This window comes from Bos grunniens, chromosome 1 (assembly GCF_055505025.1).
Source record: "Bos grunniens cultivar Pamir isolate PY7600 chromosome 1, Bosgru_T2T1.0, whole genome shotgun sequence".
Classification (NCBI taxonomy): domain Eukaryota; kingdom Metazoa; phylum Chordata; class Mammalia; order Artiodactyla; family Bovidae; genus Bos; species Bos grunniens.
The window spans coordinates 4275514-4297312 of record NC_141165.1 but is presented as its reverse complement, the minus strand read 5'-3'; the positions used below and the strand labels follow the sequence as shown (position 1 = coordinate 4297312).

At 44.1% G+C, this 21799-nt stretch overlaps 1 protein-coding gene across 50 annotated transcripts in view; it reads left to right on the top strand.

The window, feature by feature from the left end:
• Positions 1-21799, top strand: part of OXNAD1 (oxidoreductase NAD binding domain containing 1) — a 51949-nt gene extending 30150 nt beyond the window's left edge. For 26 of the 50 annotated variants that reach the window (XM_086393810.1, XM_086392189.1, XM_086393478.1 and 23 more), the window contains 4 exons: positions 8090-8231; positions 19456-19698; positions 20461-20569; positions 20799-21799. In XM_086393810.1, the coding sequence (XP_086249936.1) occupies positions 8172-8231; positions 19456-19698; positions 20461-20569; positions 20799-21385 (999 nt within the window). In that variant the 5' untranslated portion in view covers positions 8090-8171 and the 3' untranslated portion in view covers positions 21386-21799. Of the gene's footprint in view, positions 1-1605; positions 2193-8089; positions 8232-11248; positions 12210-18828; positions 19101-19237; positions 19432-19455; positions 19699-20460; positions 20570-20798 lie in introns of those variants that run through there. The other 24 variants (XM_086394538.1, XM_086394086.1, XM_086392950.1 and 21 more) reach the window with 10 other exon arrangements.

Here is a 21799-nt window from a genome sequence, read left to right as displayed (position 1 = left end):
ATCAGGTTAATCTTCCTCCCATTAGGGAGGTTTGTGAGGGTGGGAGCCAAGACAGACTTGCATTTTTACTGCCAGCACCAGCCTCCGTGCCTGTGCATGGTCGGCAGACAGAGGCTGTCTGTCGTGTGTGCTGAGTCGGGCAGCTTAGAGTGGGGATCTCGGGGAAGCGCGTTTGCTCGGCTGTGGCCCGTGTGCCTGCTGTGTGCTGGGCCCTGTGGCGGGACAGGGCTGCCGGTGTCACCCTAGATGTGGACATGCGTGCTTCGCTGCAGAACCAGGCCCTTTCTCTCTGCTCTTCATGTACTCGCTGCAAAGGACGGCATTTTTAACAGGGGTGTGTGCGTGAGTGTGTGTGTGTGTCTAAAACTTACTTTTTCTTGGAAAGATATTTTACTAACTATGTATTGTGCATATTTTCTTAGGCCTATTCAGATGAGGTTCTTCTGTAGCATTTCATGAAGGAGTCCTTTTTCCTAAAGGTGGAGGGTTTCCAGAGTTACTAGAGAAGAGGGATTCCCCTTCAGTTACTGGAGAAAAAGGTCTCTATCAACGTCAAGCAGCAGAGGGTGCTATCGTTCAGGAAATAAAGCAGCAAAAATAGCTCAGAGATTAATTTTTTTTTAAACACAGACGCTATGGAAATGCCATTCACCTCTTCTCTGAAAGCATATAGCAACGGTATTAGTAAGTGTTAACTATAGTCTTTTAAAATTTGTATCTTGTCTGAAATGGAAGGGAAATCATTCATGGGAAAGAAGGAAGTAAATACGGGCAGAAATAACCTGGGGACCTTTTCTGGAGCCCTTCCTGCCCAGAACTTGTTTTCTAAGACTGAAAAATGACCAGGGACCTAAGGCCAGAGTTGAGAAGAGAACAGCCTCTAAGGCCATAGATCAGATCAGGGGAGGACATTGGGGATGATTGTCGCCTTTTTTAATTATACTGTCTGTCCTTCTTCGATGGCTGAGGAACAGCTCTATGGATAGATGAGTCTCCTGGACATGGGGATGGGAATTTTCTGTGGTCTCGGTTTGTAGTAAATTTCTCTTGCCTTGGTATGTGACTAGATTTATTGCATTTTCTAGAACTCTCACCCAAAAAAAGTTTGTGGCGTGCAGTTATTGATGGCTTGAAACTCACAAGAGTTCTCCACTCTAGGAGCGTGCTTAGGAGCGAAGAAGGCGACATGAGACTGTCAGGATTTAGGAGGCTGCGTCAGCCTATTCAGTGTAGGTGGTCAAATGCCAGCAAGAGAGTTTTTGTTGATTTCTTTTTCACATTCAGGAAACTTTTTATCAAGATAAACGTATCATAAAATTCACCCATTCAAAGGGTACAGTTCAGTGATTTCTAGTATATTCACAGAATTGAATTCACAGTATATTCTAGAATTGTACGGTGATCAGCCAGTCAACTTTCAGAATATTCTCATCATCCCAGAAAGAAACTCTGCCCTGAATATCATTCACTTCCCATCCTCACCCTTAGGCACCCACTGTTCTAGTTCCTGTCTTTTATGGATTTTCCTATTCTGGACATTTTGTGTCAATGGAATTATGTAGTATGTGGTCTTTTTTTGTGACTAGTTTCCTTCACTTCTTTCAGTTCTTTGACTTCCCTGGTGGCCCAGATGGTAAAGCCTCTGTCTACAATGCGGGAGACCCGGATTCAGTTCGTGGGTCAGGAAGATCTCCTGGAGAAGGAAATGGCAACCCACTCCAGTACTCTTGCCTGGAAAATGCCATGGACAGAGGAGCCTGGCAGGCTACAGTCCATGGGGTACAAGAGTCGGACACGACTGAGCAATGTCACTTCTTTCACTTAACGCAGTTCCGCTGCTCATCTGAGTGTGGCATGTTTCAGTACTTCATTCCATCCTGTGAATGTACCGCCTTTGTTTACGTATTCATCAATTGGTGAACATTTAGCTTGTTTTGGAACTTTCAGGCTGTTGTCAGTAATGCTGCTATGAACATTCGTGTGCATATTTTTAAGTGGATATATATTTTCTTTTTTCTTTAGTATATACCTCAGAGTAGAATTGCTGGTCACATCTTAACATTTTCAGGCACTGCCAAATTGTTCTTTAAAGTAGCAAGGCCATGTTACATTCCCATCAGCAATGTACAAAGGTTCCAGTTTCTCCAGATCCTGACACTTGCCATTGTCTTTTTGATCAGCCATCTGTCCAGGTGAGTGTGACATTCATTAATGGCTCATTGTGATTTTGATTTGCATTTCCCTAATGACATATGACTAGACGGACCTTTGTTGGCAAAGTAATGTCTCTGCTTTTCAATATGCTATCTAGGTTGATCATAACTTTCCTTCCAAGGAGTAAGCGTCTTTTAATTTCATGGCTGCAGTCACCATCTGCAGTGATTTTGGAGCCCCAAAAAATAAAGTCTGACACTGTTTCCAGTGGTCATGTATGGATGTGAGAGTTGGACTGTGAAGAAGGCTGAGCACGAAGGATTGATGCTTTTGAACTGTGGTGTTGGACAAGACTCTTGAGAATCTCTTGGACTGCAAGGAAGTCCAACCAGTCCATTCTGAAGGACATCAGCCCTGGGATTTCTTTGGAAGGAATGATGCTGAAGCTGAAACTCCAGTACTTTGGCCACCTCATGCGAAGAGTTGACTCATTGGAAAAGACTCTGATGCTGGGAGGGATTGGGGTCAGGAGGAGAAGGGGACGACAGAGGATGAGGTGGCTGGATGGCATCACTGACTCGATGGACGTGAGTCTGGGTGAACTCCGGGAGTTGGTGATAGACAGGGAGGCCTGGCGTGCTGCAATTCATGGAGTCGCAAAGAGTCGGACACAATTGAGCGACTGAACTGAACTGAACTGAATGACAAATGAGGTTGAGCATTTTTTCGTGTACTTATTATCCATTTATGTATCATCTTTGGAGAAATGTTTGTACGAATCCTTTGCCCACTTGTGAAATGTGATTTTACTTATTTATTCATTTGTCTGTGCTGGGTCTTTGTTGCTGTGTGGACTTCTCTCTAGTTTTGGGGAGCAGGAGCTCCCAGGTGTGGTGCGTGCATTTCTCATTGCTGGGGCTTCTCTTGCTGTGGAGCGCAGGCTCCAGGGTGTGTGGGCTCAGGAGCTGTGGCTCCCAGGCCCTAGAGCACAGGCCCAGAGTTGTGACACGCAGGCTTAGTTGCTCCTTGGCCTGTGGGGTCTTCCCAGACCAGGTCCTTTTCCACAGAGCCACCAGGGAAGCCCCCTTTACCCATGTTTTGAATTTTCTTTTTATTACTATATTCTGTATACAAATTACTGGTTAGATACATGATTCAAAAATATTTTCTCCCATTCCAAGGGTCATCTTTTAACTGTCTGGATGGTGTGTACGACACATAAGTGTGTGGCATAAAATTTTTCATCTTACGCAGTCTAGTTTCTCCAGTTTTTCTGTGACCTTTGTGTTTTAGTGTCATTTCTAAGTAGCTGGCCATGAAGACTTACTCCTGTGTAAGTCTGAGTTTGTAACTTTACTGTTTATATTTAGGTCTGTGATCTAACCAGAGTTAATGTTTGTATATGGTACGAGGTCGGGGTCCACCCTTATTCTTTTCCAGTTACTATTCACTTGTCCTAGCACTTTTTTCTTTAATTGAAGTATAGTTGGTTTTCAGTGTTGTATTAGTTTCTGGTGTACAGCAAAGTGATTCAGTCATATGCGTGTGTGTGTTTATTCTTTTTCAGAGTCTGTTTCCTTTATAGATCATTCTAAAACCATCACCACTTACTGAAAAGACTCTTCTTTTGCATTAAATTGTGCTGGTAGTCTTGTTGAAAATCAGTTGACCGTAAAACGAAGTTTATGTTTTGATTCTCAGCCTTTTGCCATTGACACCTGCCTGTCCCAACACCAGTACCACAGTGTCATCATTACTGTGATTTAAAGCAATTTTGAAATCAGAAGGTGTGGATCCTCCAAATTTATTCTTCTTTTTAAAGATTATTCTGATGATTCTAGGCTCCTTGAATTTCATATCAGTTTTATGATCAACTTATCAAAGAGACCAGCTAGGGTTTGATAAGTATTGTAGTAAATCTGTAGATCAATTTGGGAACTATTGCCATCTTAATATTAAGTCTTCCAGTCCATGAATATAAGAAGCCTTTCTGTTTATTTAGATCTTCTTTCTGTTTATTTAGATCTCTTTGATTTTTTTTCAGTAATGTAGTTTTTAGTGTATAAGTCTTACACTTCTTTTGTGAAGTTTATTCCCAATTATTTTATTACTTTATTATAAATAGGACTTTTTCTTAATTTCACATTTAGATTGTTCATTGCTAGTGGGTAGAAATACAGTTGGTTTTTATTATTAATTTTATATTCTGCAACTTTATTTGAAGTTGTTTATTAGTTCTCCTGTATTTATAGTAAATTCATTAGGATTTTCTATATATAATGTTATGTCATCTGCAACTTCTTTCTCTTCAATCTGGATGCCTCTTATTTCATTTTCTTGCTTAATTGCCTTGGCTAGAATGTCTGGTACAGAGTTGAGTAGAATTGGTCAGAGCAGACATCTTTGCCTTGTTTCTCTTCTCAGGTGGGGAATTTTCAGCCTTTCAGGGAAGAAATGGAGTGGCCATCATGGTCAACAAAAGAGTACAACAAAATGCAGTACTTGGATGCAATCTCAAAAACGACAGAATGATCTCTGTTCGTTTCCAAGGCAAACCTTTCAATATCACAGTAACCCAAGTCTATGCTCCAACCAGTAACGCTGAAGAAGCTGAAGTTGAATGGTTCTATGAAGACCTGCAAGACCTTTTAGAACTAACACCCAAAAAAGATGTCCTTTTCATTATAGGGGACTGGAATGCAAAAGTAGGAAGTCAAGAAACACCTGGAGTAACAGGTAAATTTGGCTTTGGAATACAGAATGAAGCAGGGCAAAGACTGATAGAGTTTAGCGAAGAAAATGCACTGGTCATAAGAAACACCCTCTTCCAACAACACAAGAGAAGACTCTGTACATGGACATCACCAGATGGTCAACACCAAAATCAGATTGATTATATTCTTTGCAGCCAAAGATGGAGAAGCTCTATACAGTCAGCAAAAACAAGACCAGGAGCTGACTGTGGCTCAGACCATGAACTCCTTATTGCCAAATTCAGACTGAAATTGAAGAAAGTAGGGAAAACCACTAGACCATTCAGGTATGACCTAAATCAAATCCCTTATGATTATACAGTGGAAGTGAGAAATAGATTTAAGGGCCTAGATCTGATAGATAGAGTGCCTGATGAACTATGGAAGGAGGTTCGTGACATTGTACAGGAGACAGGGATCAAGACCATTCCTATGGAAAAGAAATGCAAAAAAGCAAAATGGCTGTCTGGGGAGGCCTTACAAATAGCTGTGAAAAGAAGAGAAGCAAAAAGCAAAGGAGAAAAGGAAAGATATAAATATCTGAATGCAGAGTTCCAAAGAATAGCAAGAAGAGATAAGAAAGCCTTCCTCAGCGATCAATGCAAAGAAATAGAGGAAAACAACAGAATGGGAAAGACTAGGGATCTCTTCAAGAAAATCAGAGATACCAAAGGAACATTTCATACAAAGATGGGCTCGATAAAGGACAGAAATGGTATGGACCTAACAGAAGCAGAAGATATTAAGAAGAGGTGGCAGGAATACACAGAAGAACTGTGCAAAAAAGATCTTCATGACCCAGATAATCACGATAGTGTGATCACTGACCTAGAGCCAGACATCCTGGAATGTGAAGTCAAGGGGGCCTTAGAAAGCATCACTACGAACAAAGCTAGTGGAGGTGATGGAATTCCAGTTGAGCTATTCCAAATCCTGAAAGATGATGCTGTGAAAGTGCTACACTCAATATGCCAGCAAATTTGGAAAACTCAGCATTGGCCACAGGACTGGAAAAGGTCAGTTTTCATTCCAATCCCAAAGAAAGGCAATGCCAAAGAATGCTCAAACTACCGCACAATTGCACTCATCTCACATGCTAGTAAAGTAATGCTCAAAATTCTCCAAGCCATTCAGCAATATGTGAACCGTGAACTTCCTGATGTTCAAGCTGATTTTAGAAAAGGCAAAGGAGCCAGAGATCAAATTGCCAACATCCGCTGGATCATCGAAAAAGCAAGAGAGTTCCAGAAAAACATCTATTTCTGCTTTATTGACTATGCCAAAGCCTTTGACTGTGTGGATCACAATAAACGGTGGAAAATTCTGAAAGAGATGGGAATACCAGACCACCTGATCTGCCTCTTGAGAAATTTGTATGCAGGTCAGGAAGCAACAGCTAGAACTGGACATGGAACAACAGACTGGTTCCAAATAGGAAAAGGAGTTCGTCAAGGCTGTATATTGTCACCCTGTTTATTTAACATATGCCGTCTATGGGGTCACATAGAGTCAGACACAACTTAAGTGACTTAGCGGCTTAGCAGCAGCAGAGTACATCATGAGAAATGCTGGACTGGAAGAAACACAAGCTGGAATCAAGATTGCCGGGAGAAATATCAATAACCTCAGATATGCAGGTGACACCACCCTTATGGCAGAAAGTGAAGAGGAACTAAAAAGCCTCTTGATGAAAGTAGAGAGTGAAAGAGTTGGCTTAAAGCTCAACATTCAGAAAACGAAGATCATGGCATCCGGTCCCACCACTTCATGGGGAATGGATAGGGAAACAGTGGAAACAGTGTCAGATTTTGTTTTTTCTGGGCTCCAAAATCACTGCAGATGGTGACTGCAGCCGTGAAATTAAAAGACGCTTACTCCTTGGAAGGCAAGTTATGATCAACCTAGACAGCATATTCAAAAGCAGAGACATTACTTTGCCAACAAAGGTTCGTCTAGTCAAGGCTATGGTTTTTCCTGTGGTCATGTATGGATGTGAGAGTTGGACTGTGAAGAAGGCTGAGCGCTGAAGAATTGATGCTTTTGAACTGTGGTGTTGGAGAAGACTCTTGAGAGTCCCTTGGACTGCAAGGAGATCCAACCAGTCCATTCTGAAGGACATCAGCCCTGGGATTTCTTTGGAAGGAATGATGTTAAAGCTGAAACTCCAGTACTTTGGCCATCTCTTGTGAAGAGTTGACTCATTGGAAAAGACTCTGATGCTGGGAGGGATTGGGGGCAGGAGGAGAAGGGGATGACAGAGGATGAGATGGCTGGATGGCATCACTGACTCGATGGACGTGAGTCTCAGTGACCTCCTGGAGGTGGTGATGGACAGGGAGGCCTGGCGTGCTGTGGTTCATGGGGTCGCAAGGAGTCGGACACGACTGAGCGACTGATCTGATCTGATCTGATGATTAGATATTTTGTAGTTGTCTTTATCAGGCTGAGGAAATTACCATTTATTCCTGGTTTGTTGAGTATATTTATTATGTAAGGGTGTTGGATTTTGTCAGATGCCATTTTTGCATCTGTTGAGATGATCACATGGATTTTGTCCTTTATTGTGTTAAGTGGTTTAATTCATTGATGATTTTCATATGTTGAATCAATATTCCTGAGAATTTTGCATCTGTATTCATAAGGGATGTTGATCTGTAGTTTAGTGGTATCTTTGTCTGGCTTTAGTATTAGAATAATACTGACATGGTAGAGTGAAGTGGAAAGTGTTTTTTTCTGTTTTGGGGGGAAGTATGTGTGAAAGATAAGCATTAATTCTTCTTCAGATGTTTCTTCAGCTTCTTCAGAGTTAACCTCTGCTGCCGTCTGGACTTACCCTTGTGAGAAATTTTTAAATTATACTAATTCAGTCCATTTATTATGGATCTGTTCAGATTTTCTGATTCTTCTAGAGTCCAGTTTGGTAGTTCATGTTTTTCTAGGAATGCATCCATTTCATCTGAGTTAGCCAGTTTTGTGTCTTACAGTTATTCATAGAATTCCTTTATAATTTAAAAAAAATTTTTTTTTGGTGAAGTTGGTGATAATGTCCCATCTTTCATTCTTGATTTTAGTAATTATATTTTTTCTCCTTTTTTCTTAGTCATTCTAGCCAAAAGTTTGTATTTACCTTGCACTTTAAAAATTGCATTAACAGTAGTCAATTTATTTGCCTTTCCTTTTAGGGTTGACTTTTTTATCCCAGGAGTCTCTGTGGTTGGTGGGTTCTCAATATGCTCCAGCCCTAGGCTGCTGGAACAGGAGAGAATGATAGAACTGGCAGTGAAATTTGCAAACCACCCTCCTGCTCTCTGGATCCACAATCAGGTGAGCAAACCTCTGTTTAAACTTGGAGACCTGGGCTCTCTGTCTCTCACAAAATTCAGCTCACTTAATCCATGTAAGGAACCTAGGCTTGGGTGCACAGGGCACACGCCCACAGAGAGCTGCCTTCCGTCCAGAATTCAGATCCCAGAAGGGGTATAGGAGCAGCATGTTTGTTTATTTTTTACTTTTTGGCTGTGCCACGTGGCTTGTGGGGTCCTAGCTCCCCAACCAGGGACAGAACCTGCACCGCACGCAGTGGAAGGTGGGGTCTTAAACCGGGGCCACCAAGGAGGTCCCCAGGAAGCAGAATCATTCTGACGCACTAAGGGTGATGCAAGGGTGCCCTGGGGCCGGGAGATCCCTTCTGGGTCAGCAGACAGTACTCAGGTGAATCCTACTACAGAATTAAGGCATTTTACTTTATACGTGAGTTTTTGAAAATTGGCTCTCTGGGTGTCTTGTCAGTGGTAATTCTATTAATCAGATTATTTCATCCTCACTATCCTAAATGAAGGGAACTAAGCTACTGTTCTCTCATTATGTGGGGGGGAAACAGTCTCAGATCACATACTTTTCCTGCCCAGACCTGAGCACTGCTAAACCCGTGGGGCGGTTGCCTCTCTATTTCAGTCTCTGGAAAGCTCTTCACTCTTGAGTCTGAGACGGAGTCCACATTTGCCGCTAATGACTCATGGTTCACTGTGGGACTCAGCACAGCCCTATGCTGCTCCTCACTAGCTACTAGAATTCTGATAACAAAGAGTGAGCTCAGAAAAGATTTGTCTTCTTGATTTCTGATCCTTGTCTTTTTTTTTTTTTTTACTGCCATCCCCTTCATTACTAGACTGTGCCTTCTTTACTTACCAACAATCTCCATCCCATCCCAGGCACTTTCTTCTCCTCTTTACCAGAAAGGAGAATGGGTGCGTGCCTGCTTAGTCCTTAAATCTTGTCTGACTCTGTGCGACTCTATGGACTGTAGCCCACCCACCAGGCTCCCCGTCCATGGGATTTTCTAGGCAAGAGTACTGGAGTAGTTTGCCATTTCCACCTCCAGGGGATGTTCCTGACCCAGGGACTGAACCTGGATATCCTGCATTAGCAGGAGGATTCTTTACCATGGGCCACCTGGGATCACAAAACAGAGTGTGCTGATTGCAAATATTGTAGATAAGACAAACTGATTTTGAAATGTATATGGATGAGAAACTAAGATGGCAAAAGCAGTTTTGAAAAAGAAGCCTAAAGTGTGAGGAATCATATTGCTCAAATTCAAGATTAAAATAAGGCTACAATAATCAATACAGTGTAGTATTGGTGAAGGAGTAGGCATACAGATCAAAGGGACAAATTAAAGCGTTCAGAAATAGACTGACACATACAACCTTTTGAACTTTGACAAAGGTGCTAAAGAAAGTCAACGGAGAAGCAGTGACGTTTTCAGCAAACAGTGCTGAGTAGTTGTCTGTCCATATGCAAAAATAAAACAGAACCCTGACCTAGATCTCACACTTTATATTCAAAATTAAAATATGTTGTAGGTATAATGTCTAAAATGTAAAACTATAAGGTTTTAGAAGACATAGGAAATATTCTGAACAGCAGGGCAGGCAGATAGTTTTTAGACATGACACAGAAAGCAAGATCCATAAAAGGAAAGATTTATATATCGAATTTAATCAAAACTAAACCTTTTTTTTCTGCAAAATACACTATTAACAGAAGTTAAAAAAACAAGCCACAGCCTAGGAGAAAGCACTTGCAAATTAGATATCCAACAAAGGACTTGTATCCAGAATGTATAAAGAACTCAAAAGGCAGCAAAAAGAAAACAAACCTAATTTTTAAATGGACAAAGGATTGAACACTTGCCTAAAAAGGATATTAGAATGACAAGTAAGCAGTGAAATGACAGTCCACATCATTCATCATTAGGGAAATGCAGGTTAAAACCATACCTAGTGGGCTACGTCTGCAGACCTGTTAGAATGTCTGAGATTTAAAGTGTCGACCATGGCAAGTGATGCCAGTGACGTGGAGCAACTGGAACTCTCATGTTGCTTGTAGTGTCAGCGGGAGTGCAAGGGCTACAGCTGTCCTGGAAAACACTTCTGCAGTTTCATGTGAAACCAACACACACTTGACGGAATACCTAGTGGTGTGATTCCTGGGTATTCATTCTAGAGAAACAAAAGAATTGTTCATACAGAAATCTGAACGTGAATCTTCATAGGGGTTCTATTCATAGTCCTCAAAGCCTGGAAACAATGCAAACGTCCCTCAGCAGGCGAATGGGTGAAGGAGCTGCGATGCATTCAGACAGCACCCAGGCAGACCTTGCTGTGCTGTGTTCCACTTTACTACACATTATGGGCAATTGTGTTCTTGGGGACGCCAGAGGATGAGGCGGCTGGATGGCATCACTGACTCAATGGACATGAGTTTGGATGGACTCCGGGAGTTGGCGATGGGCAGGGAGGCCTGGCATGCTGCGATTCATGGGGTTGCAGAGAGTCAGACACAACTGAGCGACTGAACTGAACTGATAATTGAATTTGTGGCAACCCTGCGCTGTTAGATGTTTGTTGGCATTTTTTTTTAAGCAATAAAGGTTTTCTATGAAGCAATTTTTTTATTAGTGTAATTTACAACATTGTATTAGTTTCAGATGCACAGCAGTGACTCAGCTGTTCACAAGTGCATGTGCGTTCTTTCTCAGACCCCTTTCTCTTCTAGGCGCTTACAGGCACTGAATGCAGTTCTCTGCTGTGCAGTGGGTCCTTGTTGTTTACTGTCTTAATTGTAGTAGCGCATGGATGTAATCCCACACTCTGCATTTCTCTCTCCCCTGCTTTCCCCTTTGGTAACCATAAGTTTGTTTTGTATGTCTGTGAGTCTGTTTCTCACAGAAATGTTTTGTAAATACATTTTTTGTATCATCTTTTAGACTTCATATGTGATATATGATATTTGTGTTTCTCTCTCTGACTTACTTCGCTTAATATGACGATCTCCAGGTCCATCCATGTAGCTTCACGTGGCATTATTTCATTCTTTTTTGTGGCTGAGGAGAAAAGGAAAGATATAAGCATCTGAATGCAGAGTTCCAAAGAATAGCAAGAAGAGATAAGAAAGCCTTCCTCAGCGATCAATGCAAAGAAATAGAGGAAAACAACAGAATGGGAAAGACTAGAGATCTCTTCAAGAAAATTAGAGATACCAACGGAACATTTCATGCAAAGATGGGCTCGATAAAGGACAGAAATGGTATGGACCTAACAGAAGCAGAAGATATTAAGAAGAGGTGGCAGGAATACTGTACAAAAAAGATCTTCACGACCCAGATAATTACGATGATGTGATTGATCACTGACCTAGAGCCAGACATCCTGGAATGTGAAGTCAAGTGGGCCTTAGAAAGCATCGCTACAAACAAAGCTAGTGGAGGTGATGGAATTCCAGTTGAGCTATTCCAAATCCTGAAAGATGATGCTGTGAAAGTGCTACACTCAATATGCCAGCAAATTTGGAAAACTGAGCAGTGGCCACAGGACTGGAAAAGGTCAGTTTTCATTCCAATCCCAAAGAAAGGCAATGCCAAAGAATGCTCAAACTACCGCACAATTGCACTCATCTCACACGCTAGTAAAGTAATGCTCAAAATTCTCCAAGCCAGGCTTTAGCAATACGTGAACCATGAACTTCCTGATGTTCAAGCTGATTTTAGAAAAGGCAAAGGAGCCAGAGATCAAATTGCCAACATCCGCTGGATCATCGAAAAAGCAAGAGAGTTCCAAAAAAACATCTATTTCTGCTTTATTGACTGTGCCAAAGCCTTTGACTGTGTGGATCACAATAAACTGTGGAAAATTTTGAAAGAGATGGGCATACCAGACCACCTGACCTGCCTCTTGAGAAATCTGTATGCAGGTCAGGAAGCAACAGTTAGAACTGGACATGGAACAGACTGGTTCCAAATAGGAAAAGGAGTACGTCAAGGCTGTATATTGTCACCCTGCTTATTTAACTTCTATGCAGAGTACATCATGAGAAACGCTGGGCTGGAAGAAGCACAAGCTGGAATCAAGATTGCCGGGAGAAATATCAATAACCTCGGATATGCAGGTGATACCACCCTTATGGCAGAAAGTGAAGAGGAACTAAAAAGCCTCTTGATGAAAGTGAAAGAGGAGAGTGAAAAAGTTGGCTTAAAGCTCAACATTCAGAAAACGAAGATCATGGCATCTGGTCCCATCACTTCATTGGAAATAGATGGGGAAACAGTGGAAACAGTGTCAGACTTTATGTTTTGGGCTCCAGAATCACTGCAGAGGGTGACTGCAGCCATGAAATTAAAAGACGCTTACTCCTTGGAAGGGAAGTTATGACCAACCTAGACAGCATATTGAAAAGCAAAGACATTACTTTGCCAACAAAGGTTCATCTAGTCAAGGCTATGGTTTTTCCTGTGGTCATGTATGGATGTGAGAGTTGGACTGTGAAGAAGGCTGAGCGCTGAAGAATTGATGCTTTTGAACTGTGGTGTTGGAGAAGACTCTTGAGAGTCCCTTGGACTGCAAGGAGATCCAACCAGTCCATTCTGAAGATCAGCCCTGGGATTTCTTTGGAGGGAATGATGTTAAAGCTGAAACTCCAGTATTTTGGCCACCTCATGCGAAGTGTTGACTCATTGGAAAAGACTCTGATGCTGGGAGGGAATAGGGGCAGGAGGAGAAGGGGACGGACGACAGAGGATGAGATGGCTGGATGGCATCACTGACTCGATGGACGTGAGTCTAAGTGAACTCCAGGAGTTGGTGATGGACAGGGAGGCCTGGCGTGCTGTGGTTCATGGGGTCGCAAAGAGTCGGACACGACTGAGCAACTGCACTACTACTACTACTAGCCCGTTGCATTTGTGTGGTGGCTTTTCTTTATCCATTCATCTGTTGATGGACAGCTAGGTTGTTCCCGTGTCTTGGCGACTGAATACTGCTGCTGTGAACATAGTGGTGCCTGTATCTTTCCAAATTAGTTTTCTCTAGATATGCCCAGGACTGGGATTGCAGGGTCAAATGGGAGCTCTAGTCTTAGTTTTTAAGGACCTTCCATACTGTTCTCCATAGTGGCTGTATCAGTTTATATTCCTACCAACACCCTCTTAGTATTTCTTATTTGTAGACTTTGTGATGATGGTCATTCTGACAGGAGTGAGGTGCGGTGGTTCCTCATTGTAGTTTTTTGGTTCCTCATTGTAGTTTTTTGATTTGCATTTCTCCAGTAATTAGTGATATGGAGCATCTTTTCATGTGCCTGTTGGCCATTTGTGTGTCTTCTTTGGAGAAATGTCTGTTTAGGTCTTCTGCCCATGTTTTAATTTTTTTTTGCCTTTTTATATTAAGCTGTATGAGCTGTTTGTATATTTTGGAAATTAACCCTTGTTGGTAGCAGCATTTGCAAATATTTTCCTGTAGTCTTTTTGTTTATGTTTTCCTTTGCTATGCAAAGGAAAGCGTTTAATTAGGTCCCATTCTTTTATTTTTGTTTTTTTGTTTCCATTACTCTAGGAGATAGATCCAAGAAAATATTGCTCTGATTTCTGTCGGAGAGTAGCCTATATTTTCCTCTAGTTTTATAGTATCTGGTCTTAACATTTAGGTATTTAATCCATTTTGAGGTTTTATTTTTCTGGACGGTGTTAGAGAACATTCTTATTTCATTATTTTACATACAGCTGTCCAGTTTTGCCAGCACCACTTTAGTCAAGAGACTGTCCTTTCTCCACTGTGCATTTTTGCCTCCTCTGTCATCGATTAATTGGCTATAAGTGTGGATTTATTTCGGGGCTTACTGACCTTTTCCTTTGATCTGTCTGTCTATGCCAGTACAAAACTGTTTTGATTGCTGTAGCTTAGTGTTAATAGTATAAAGTATTTTTCAATTAAGGTATGTGCATTTTTTTAAGACATAATGCTATTGCACACTTCAAAGACTGAAGTATAGTGTAAGCATAACTTATACTCACTGGGAAAGCGAGCAGTAGCTGTGCTCCAGCACGTGGCCCAGTGATACAGAACCTGCTGCCAGTGCAGGGGAAGCAGCTTTGATCCCTGAGTCAGGAAGATCCCGTGGAGACGGGAATGGTAACCCACTCCAGTATTCTCGCTGGGAAAATTCCATGGACAGGGGAGCCTGGCGGGCTACAGTGCATGGGGTCGCAAGGAGTGCGACATGACTGAACGTGCACAAGCAGGCACTCTTGATTTCGGTGCTTCATGGCAGTGGTCTGGAGCCGGATCTGCAGTGTTTCCCAGGTCTGCCTGTATTTGTTATTCAGCAGTAAAAACAGATCGGCTGCTGACGCACAATCCAACGTAGGTGACTCTCAGGGGTGCTGTGTTGCGTGAAAGAAGCCAGTCTCATTTGTGCTACAGTCTGGAAGACAGAAACACAGCAATAAAAACAGACCAGTGCTTGATGGGGTAGAGCGGGGAAGGGTGGGAGCAGAAAGGGATAGATGGCAAAGTGGAGTTTGGGGGTGCTAGCGGGACTGTTCAGTATCTTGGTTTTGGTGGTAGTTGCACTTCTCTATGTTTGTGTTAAAATTCATCAAACTGTAACAAAAAGAAAAACAAAACTGTTACTGGAAGATAATTTTAAAAACTAAAAGATCTCTAAACCTACAGCAGCATAAAAACATACTCTTAGGCTTACACGCACACTGTGTCAGTTTAGGCACGTCTCCAGCTGCTTGCCTCAGCGTTTCCATGGGAAGTGCCTCTTGTCACATGTGTTCCCTGCAACCTTCTGTGTCCTTCATTTGGTGTGGTCTCGGCTACCTCGTTCCTTTTTAGATTCTCTGTGGATTTTCCCCTACTTCTATCTCCAGAATGTATCCTGAACTGATAACACACGCCCTGGGGGCGGGAGTGGCAGGGGCGCCCTGTGCCCCGAGCTCTGATAAAAGGAGCTCAGCCACCCCGGCCCGCAGTGCCACGCGCTGCCTCCGGCCGTCGGCCACCCACGTGACCTGGACCTGGTCCTGGTCCATAGCTCCCTGTTTGGTTTCATGGCTCATTGATGTTTCAATGAAGGAATTTATTCTAAGAGGCTGTAGAAAATCTCCGAGTGGCATTGCTTGAATGCACATCCTAATCGTGGTGCCTGCTCCACTCTGCCCAGTGGGAGTTGCAGGCAGCCTTTATGAAGTCAGGTTTTTCTTGGAACTGTTCTCACGTGGCTGTTTTCCTCCTGAGGATTTGTCTTTATTAAGCTATCAGAGTGGACAATAGTGGCACGTGAGTGTCTGGGTGGCAGCAGGCTGCTCTGCTGGGACGTGGAATAAAGCGCCATAAACGTTTTCCTTTATTGTATCTACTTTGGCTCAAGCTCCTGGCAGGGTAAAGGGTTCTAGACAGCTATTGTGTGCTGGGCTCCAGTTGCTGTGAAAAAGTTGTTTATTTCACAAGTAGAAAATCTATACCCAAATTAGATACATTGCTGTGTAATTGGAGGTAATGTCCCTTTACGTGCTTGTGTTTTATACTCGACAGTACTTTTAAGCCTCGTGTTCCTGCTACCCTGGCGGTTTTTATTGATCAACAAAAGACAAAGATGGCTTTTGATTCTTTGCAGATGCTAGCAAATTAGGAGATAGATCTCCTGAAGATCATCTTGTCACTAAAGAGACAACAGGCTTCTTGAGTATTATCTTTCCCTGGGGCACATTTTCTTGCCAACTTTAGAGTTGAAAATACTCTGGTTTCTAAAAACAATAACCTAAAGGCTTTGCTTGTTGTCATCACTAAACACGCTGAAGGTGACCATTGGATAAAATGTCTTCTCTCCCATTTCTTAGCCTCTTTTACTCTTCGATTTTTACAGATAAAGAGAGAAATATATAGGCAAGCAAGAAGGGGAGGGGGTTAGACAGGGATGAACTCCACTGTTGTCATTAGGTCAAGCCTCTGCAGATTTCTGTTTTCGAGACTTGTAGGGAAGGAGCATTTTAAAAGCACCTGGTAGCCAGTGTTGCAGTTCCTGGGTTTTAGTTATTCCTAATGGAATGTGCCCTTGCTGCTAATTTCTTATGTCAAAAATGAAAACTCATATACCATCCTTCATGTAAAAATCTCCTATGTATTTAAAATAGTTCAGTTCGGTTCAGTCGCTCAATTGTGTCCGACTTTGCAACCCCATGAATTGCAGCACGCCAGGCCTCCCTGTCCATCACCAACTCCCAGAGTTCACTCAAACTCATGTCCATCGAGTCGGTGATGCCATCCAGCCATCTCATCCTCTCTTGTCCCCTTCTCCTCCTGCCCCCAATCCCTCCCGGCATCAGGGTCTTTTCCAATGAGTCAACTCTTCGCATGAGGTGGCCAAAGTATTGGGGTTTGAGCTTCAGCATCAGTCCTTCCAATGAACACTCAGGACTGATCTCCTTTAGGATGGACTGGTTGGATCTCCTTGCAGTCCAAAGGACTCTCAAGAGTCTCCTCCAACACCACAGTTCAAAAGCATCAATTCTTCGGCACTCAGCTTTCTTCACAGTCCAACTCTCACATCCATACATGACCACTGGAAAAACCATAGCCTTGACTAGACGGACCTTTGTTGGCAAAGTAATATCTCTGCTTTTTAATATGCTATCTAGGTTTAATAGTTAAGAATAGTTAAGTTCAGTTACCACTCCCACCCCCCACCCCCCACTCAGAGAGAGGATTTCCATTCATTTAGCAGCTCTTGACCAAATTATTTGTGAATTCAAAGAAGTTTCATTTTTTCTTAGATTTCTAAATTTTAACTCTTTGAGTGATAGAGCCCCAAATTAAATTCATATCAAAAAGTACTTACTGCATACTTGTCAAGCAGGGTGCTGGGTGAGTGCTCAGCGTTGGCCTTCAGAATCCTTAGGAGGGAGTCCACTCAGTTGATTTGATCAGGAATGCCCCTGATATAGGATTCTTGATTCCTTTGGTGACAGGAAAGGAGGAGGCAGGCGCCTCTGCGTCTTTTCTTCTGTTATAGCCACATGACCAGAACACCCTCCATGTGGCACTTGCTGCCAGGGGCCTCCCCACAGTGTCATGCGATGCCCACCACACCCCAGGGGCAGTGAGCAGGATGGGGGTGGGAGCCCATTTTCCAGGTGTGGCAGCAGAGGCTCTGAGGAGCACACGGGCTTGCTGATTCCTAGGGGCTCTGAATAAGATTCAGCCTTCTGACCCCTAGATCAACGTGTTTTTCTCCAAACTAGGGGTTCTCAACACTGCCAGATCCAGTGCCCCCTTCCATTTCCAAAATGAAATTCAGAGTTCATGTAATCAGGTATATTAAAAAAAAAAAAAAACCACATCATCAGTTCAGTGGGCCAGTCGTGTCCGACTCTTTGCAACCCCATGAACCACAGCACGCCAGGCCTCCCTGTCCATCACCAACTCCCAGAGTCCACCCAAACCCATGTCCATCAAGTTGGTGATGCCATCCAACCATCTCATCCTCTGGCGTCCCCTTCTCCTCCCACCTTCAATCTTTCTTCAGTCTTTTCAGATGAGTCAGCTCTTTGCATCAGGTGGCCAAACTATTGGAGCTTCAGCTTCAACATCAGTCCTTCCAGTGAACACCCAGGATTGATCTCCTTTAGGATGGACTGGTTGGATCTCCTTGCAGTCCAAGGGACTCTCAGGAGTCTCCTCCAACACCATAGTTCAAAAGCATCAATTCTTCGGCGCTCAGCTTTCTTCACAGTCCAAATCTCACATCTATACATGACCACTGGAAAAACCATAGCCTTGACTAGACAGACCTTTGTTGGCAAAGTAATCTCTCTGTCTTTTAATATGCTGTCTATAGTATAAAGTATAATACAAAGGAGAAGCAAAGGAAAGTGATCCATAATCAGACTGTGCTTCAGCATAAAAATGGTGAGTGATGTGAAAGTCACTCAGTCATGTCTGACTCTTTGCGACCCCATGGACTATACACTCCATGGGATTCTCCAGGCCAGAATACTGGAGTGGGCAGCCTTTCCCTTCTCCAGGGGATCTTCCCAACCCAGGGATTGAACCCAGGTCTCCTGCATTGCAGGGGGATTCTTTACCAGCTGAGCCACCAGGGAAGCCCAGGAAACTAGAAGGTAGGCTGAAGCAGTCAGTCAGGCTCCTGCTCCTAGGCGTAGGATCTCCGCATGTGAATACACGTCTGCAAATGCAGATGGTGCACAGCTGTCGCCAGGACCACCCATGCGTGCTGCACCCTCGGATCCGGTTTTCTAGAACAGTGAACATGCTTGGTAAAGTTTTGGACACAGTACCGTACAGTCTACATGGCAGTAACATTCTGGAAGATTCAGGTGACATTAGATCCGTGCAAATACTCCTTTCAGGTTTTTTTTATGAAATGAGTTAGGGTCTAGTCTCAGATCCTTGCGAACTGGTTTCACCTCCATGAACGTCCTGAAGATCGTTCAGAAAGACATCATGCAGGGTAGCCTGTGTGCGTTACAGATCACAGTGTGCTGTCAGACCAGCTCTCTGACTTTAAAAAGTCCTCATTTGTTGTATCTGCTGATTGCTGTGGTGTAAATGCCCCCCAGATGGCTGGCATCAAACTACCCGCAGAAACTGGCCCACGGATCTCCTGCAGGTTTAGCCGTTTGCTTAGTAGGAGCAGCTTTGGGACACCCGAGTTCACATCCTGCATCTCGGGCACCGCCCTCTAAATGCCAGCTGGGTTCCTCAGATCACGGTTACACCCTCCAGAATGCCCCCGTTGGGGCAGCGTGGTCCCCCTGGAGAGCCAGCGTGTGCAGCTCTGATGGTCACCCTGGTGTAAGTGTCCTTACCCGGCGTAGCCCCTTTGCCTGCAGGGGTGGGAGTGGTCCTCACCTCCTGCTTCCAGGCTGTCCCCTGGGCCCAGGGCCTCTGCACAAGCCAGCTAGTTCATCACCCAGAAAGTCAGCATGTGGCAGAGTCCCTGAGGCAGGCCTCCTTGTCTCCATCCAGTGTAGCTGTGCCACCTGCGTCACGAAGGTGGACGCGCAACAGCCTGGGTGATGGGCGAGTGGAATCAGTTCATGGCCCTACAGCCACTGTGAGTGAGTGAAGATGGGCCTAGAAACTGATAGACACCCCGGGGGCGGACACTCAGCCTTACTACGGACGAGCATTTGGTGTAAGGCCTTTGCCACAGAGGACTGACGTCTCTTCTCTGTCCCCCGCAGTGCACCCTGGACTCTGAGGTGGCTGTGAGAGTCGGGGGGGAGTTCTTCTTCGACCCGCAGCCCACGGACGCCTCCAGAAACCTCGTGTTGATCGCGGGAGGTGTTGGGATTAACCCCCTGCTTTCCATCCTGCGGCACGCGGCCGACCTCCTCAGAGAGCGGGCAAGCAAGGGACAGGGGTATGAGATGGGGACAGTCAGACTGCTGTACAGCGCGAAAGACACCAGCGAGCTCCTGTTCAAGGTGGGGAGCAGTGTGCGTCTCGTTTAGCTGGGCGTGAGCAGGCTTGTGGCACGGGCCTTTCTTCTCTCCATTCGCTCTTCTCTCCAGCAGTTCAAACCAGAGGCTTGAAAGGCTGAACCCTGTTCAAGAGAGAATTAATCAGCACATCCTATCCTGCCCAGAACTATTTAAAAAGCTAGTGCTAAGGAGGCTCCCAGTGCAGTGACAGAAGAGGGCAGGTCTGGCGGGCTTGAGTCTGGAGGTGGGTGAGCAGAAAAATTCAGCCTGCCCCTGGGGCTCCCCAGAGGGTCAAGAGGCCTACGAGTGGGCTGGGTGCCCCAAGAGTAGGTGTGACCCAGCTCAATACGTGAAACCCCCATCAGCTGCATCTGCAGGAACTAAGTCCCTCTGAGGGAGAAGCCTGTCGCTCTGGGTGGCTTTGCAGCTGCAAGGATGAACAAAAGAACAGAAACAGTTAAAAGACACAACTGTGGTCACTGAAACTGCTGCTTAATTGCCCACGCCTGAGAGAAAAGAAAAAAGCAAAAACTCCTAGAGAGTTAGTAATATGCTTGTTAGCATATTCAGATTTCAATTAAAGGCAAATAGCCCCCCGCACTCAGACTGCTCTGGCCTGCCCGGCTGCAAACAATGCCTCTCTTAAGTGGAGAGCCGAGCAGCGGACGTGTGCAGAATTGGCAGTGGAGCTTCGGCGTCCGGGGGGTGCACATCTGTTTTGGTTTTTTAAAATTGTCGTGTGACCAGATACGTTTGACATTCCAGAAAAATATCCTCGATCTAGTGAATGAATTTCCTGAGAAGATTGCCTGCAGTTTGCATGTTACAAAACAGACGACACAAATCACTGCAGACCTCAGACCGTACATCACGGGTGAGTCCCCAAAAGGTGTTTTCACCGTCTCCATGCCATTGCCGTGTGGATGTACCAGTTGGTTGAGTGTAAATGCTTTATTGTTGGGATTTGCTGGCTGGGAATGTCACTACCTGGGGGATTGAGAGATGATTCATTATGGAAACATAAGGAGAGATTAGTTGGGTTCACTTATTATATACAGATCTCCTGCTGCCTATATTAAAAATTTATTTTCTGCATTTTTTAGGGGACCTTTGCGTCATTGCTGTAACATGCATACAGAGAATTTATCCTCCAGCTTTGACTGAATCAGTTCCATTTGCCATGAATAGTCATTTAAATTTTTCGTGGTTTCCCCTCCTGGAAGGATTTCTCACAAAGCAGTTTAGTTACTTTGCTGAAGGCAGTTTTGAATCTGTCCCAAAGACCAGCACGCTGCGCAGCCCTGTCTGGAGAGTGTGTGGTGACCGGCTGCCCGCGTTGCTCGCTGTGGCTTCAGGAAGCCTGGAGACACGCTGTCAGCTGGGATCCGGCCTGGACGCCCGCAGGAGCCAATGCGTGGATGACTCGGGGCACAACCTCTGGGCCCAGTTATTGAAAATAAACTCTGTTGCCAAGTTGTGGTCAGTGCTTCCTCCTTTCAGTACAGACGCATCTGGCTCAACTTGGTGTCTATTCTGTGTTTTCGGCAGAAGGAAGAATAACGCAGAAGGAGATAAGAGATCACATTTCGAAAGAGACCTTGTTCTACATTTGTGGTCCACCTCCCATGACAGACTTCTTCTCCAAGGAGCTGGAGAGCAGCCACGTCCCCAGAGAGCACATCTGCTTTGAGAAGTGGTGGTAGCGGCAGGCGGGGCCGGGAGAAGGAGGCAGATGAGGCCTGCGAGGCTCACACACAGGGCGCTCTGTGGTTCGGCCTGTGATTTTCCTCTGCCCACTCTCTTTTTAAGGCTGTGGACTCTGCCCAATTGGAGAAACAAGTAAAAGCAGCTGACAGTTAAACGATAAACTTGTTGCAAAAACTTCATTAATTAAACTGATTTTTATTACATTGACTTTCTTTTATGAATAACTGATTATCTCATGGTGTACCTTGAATTGGTCAATACATATTTTCTCTCAAGGGAAAAAAGACACATCCTTCACCCATATGAAACTACTGTTTTGTGTGTGAAATGCAGGCTCTTTAAATTATTTGACAGCCACGTATGTATCTTTTGTTGAATAAACGTAAATGTGAGATCA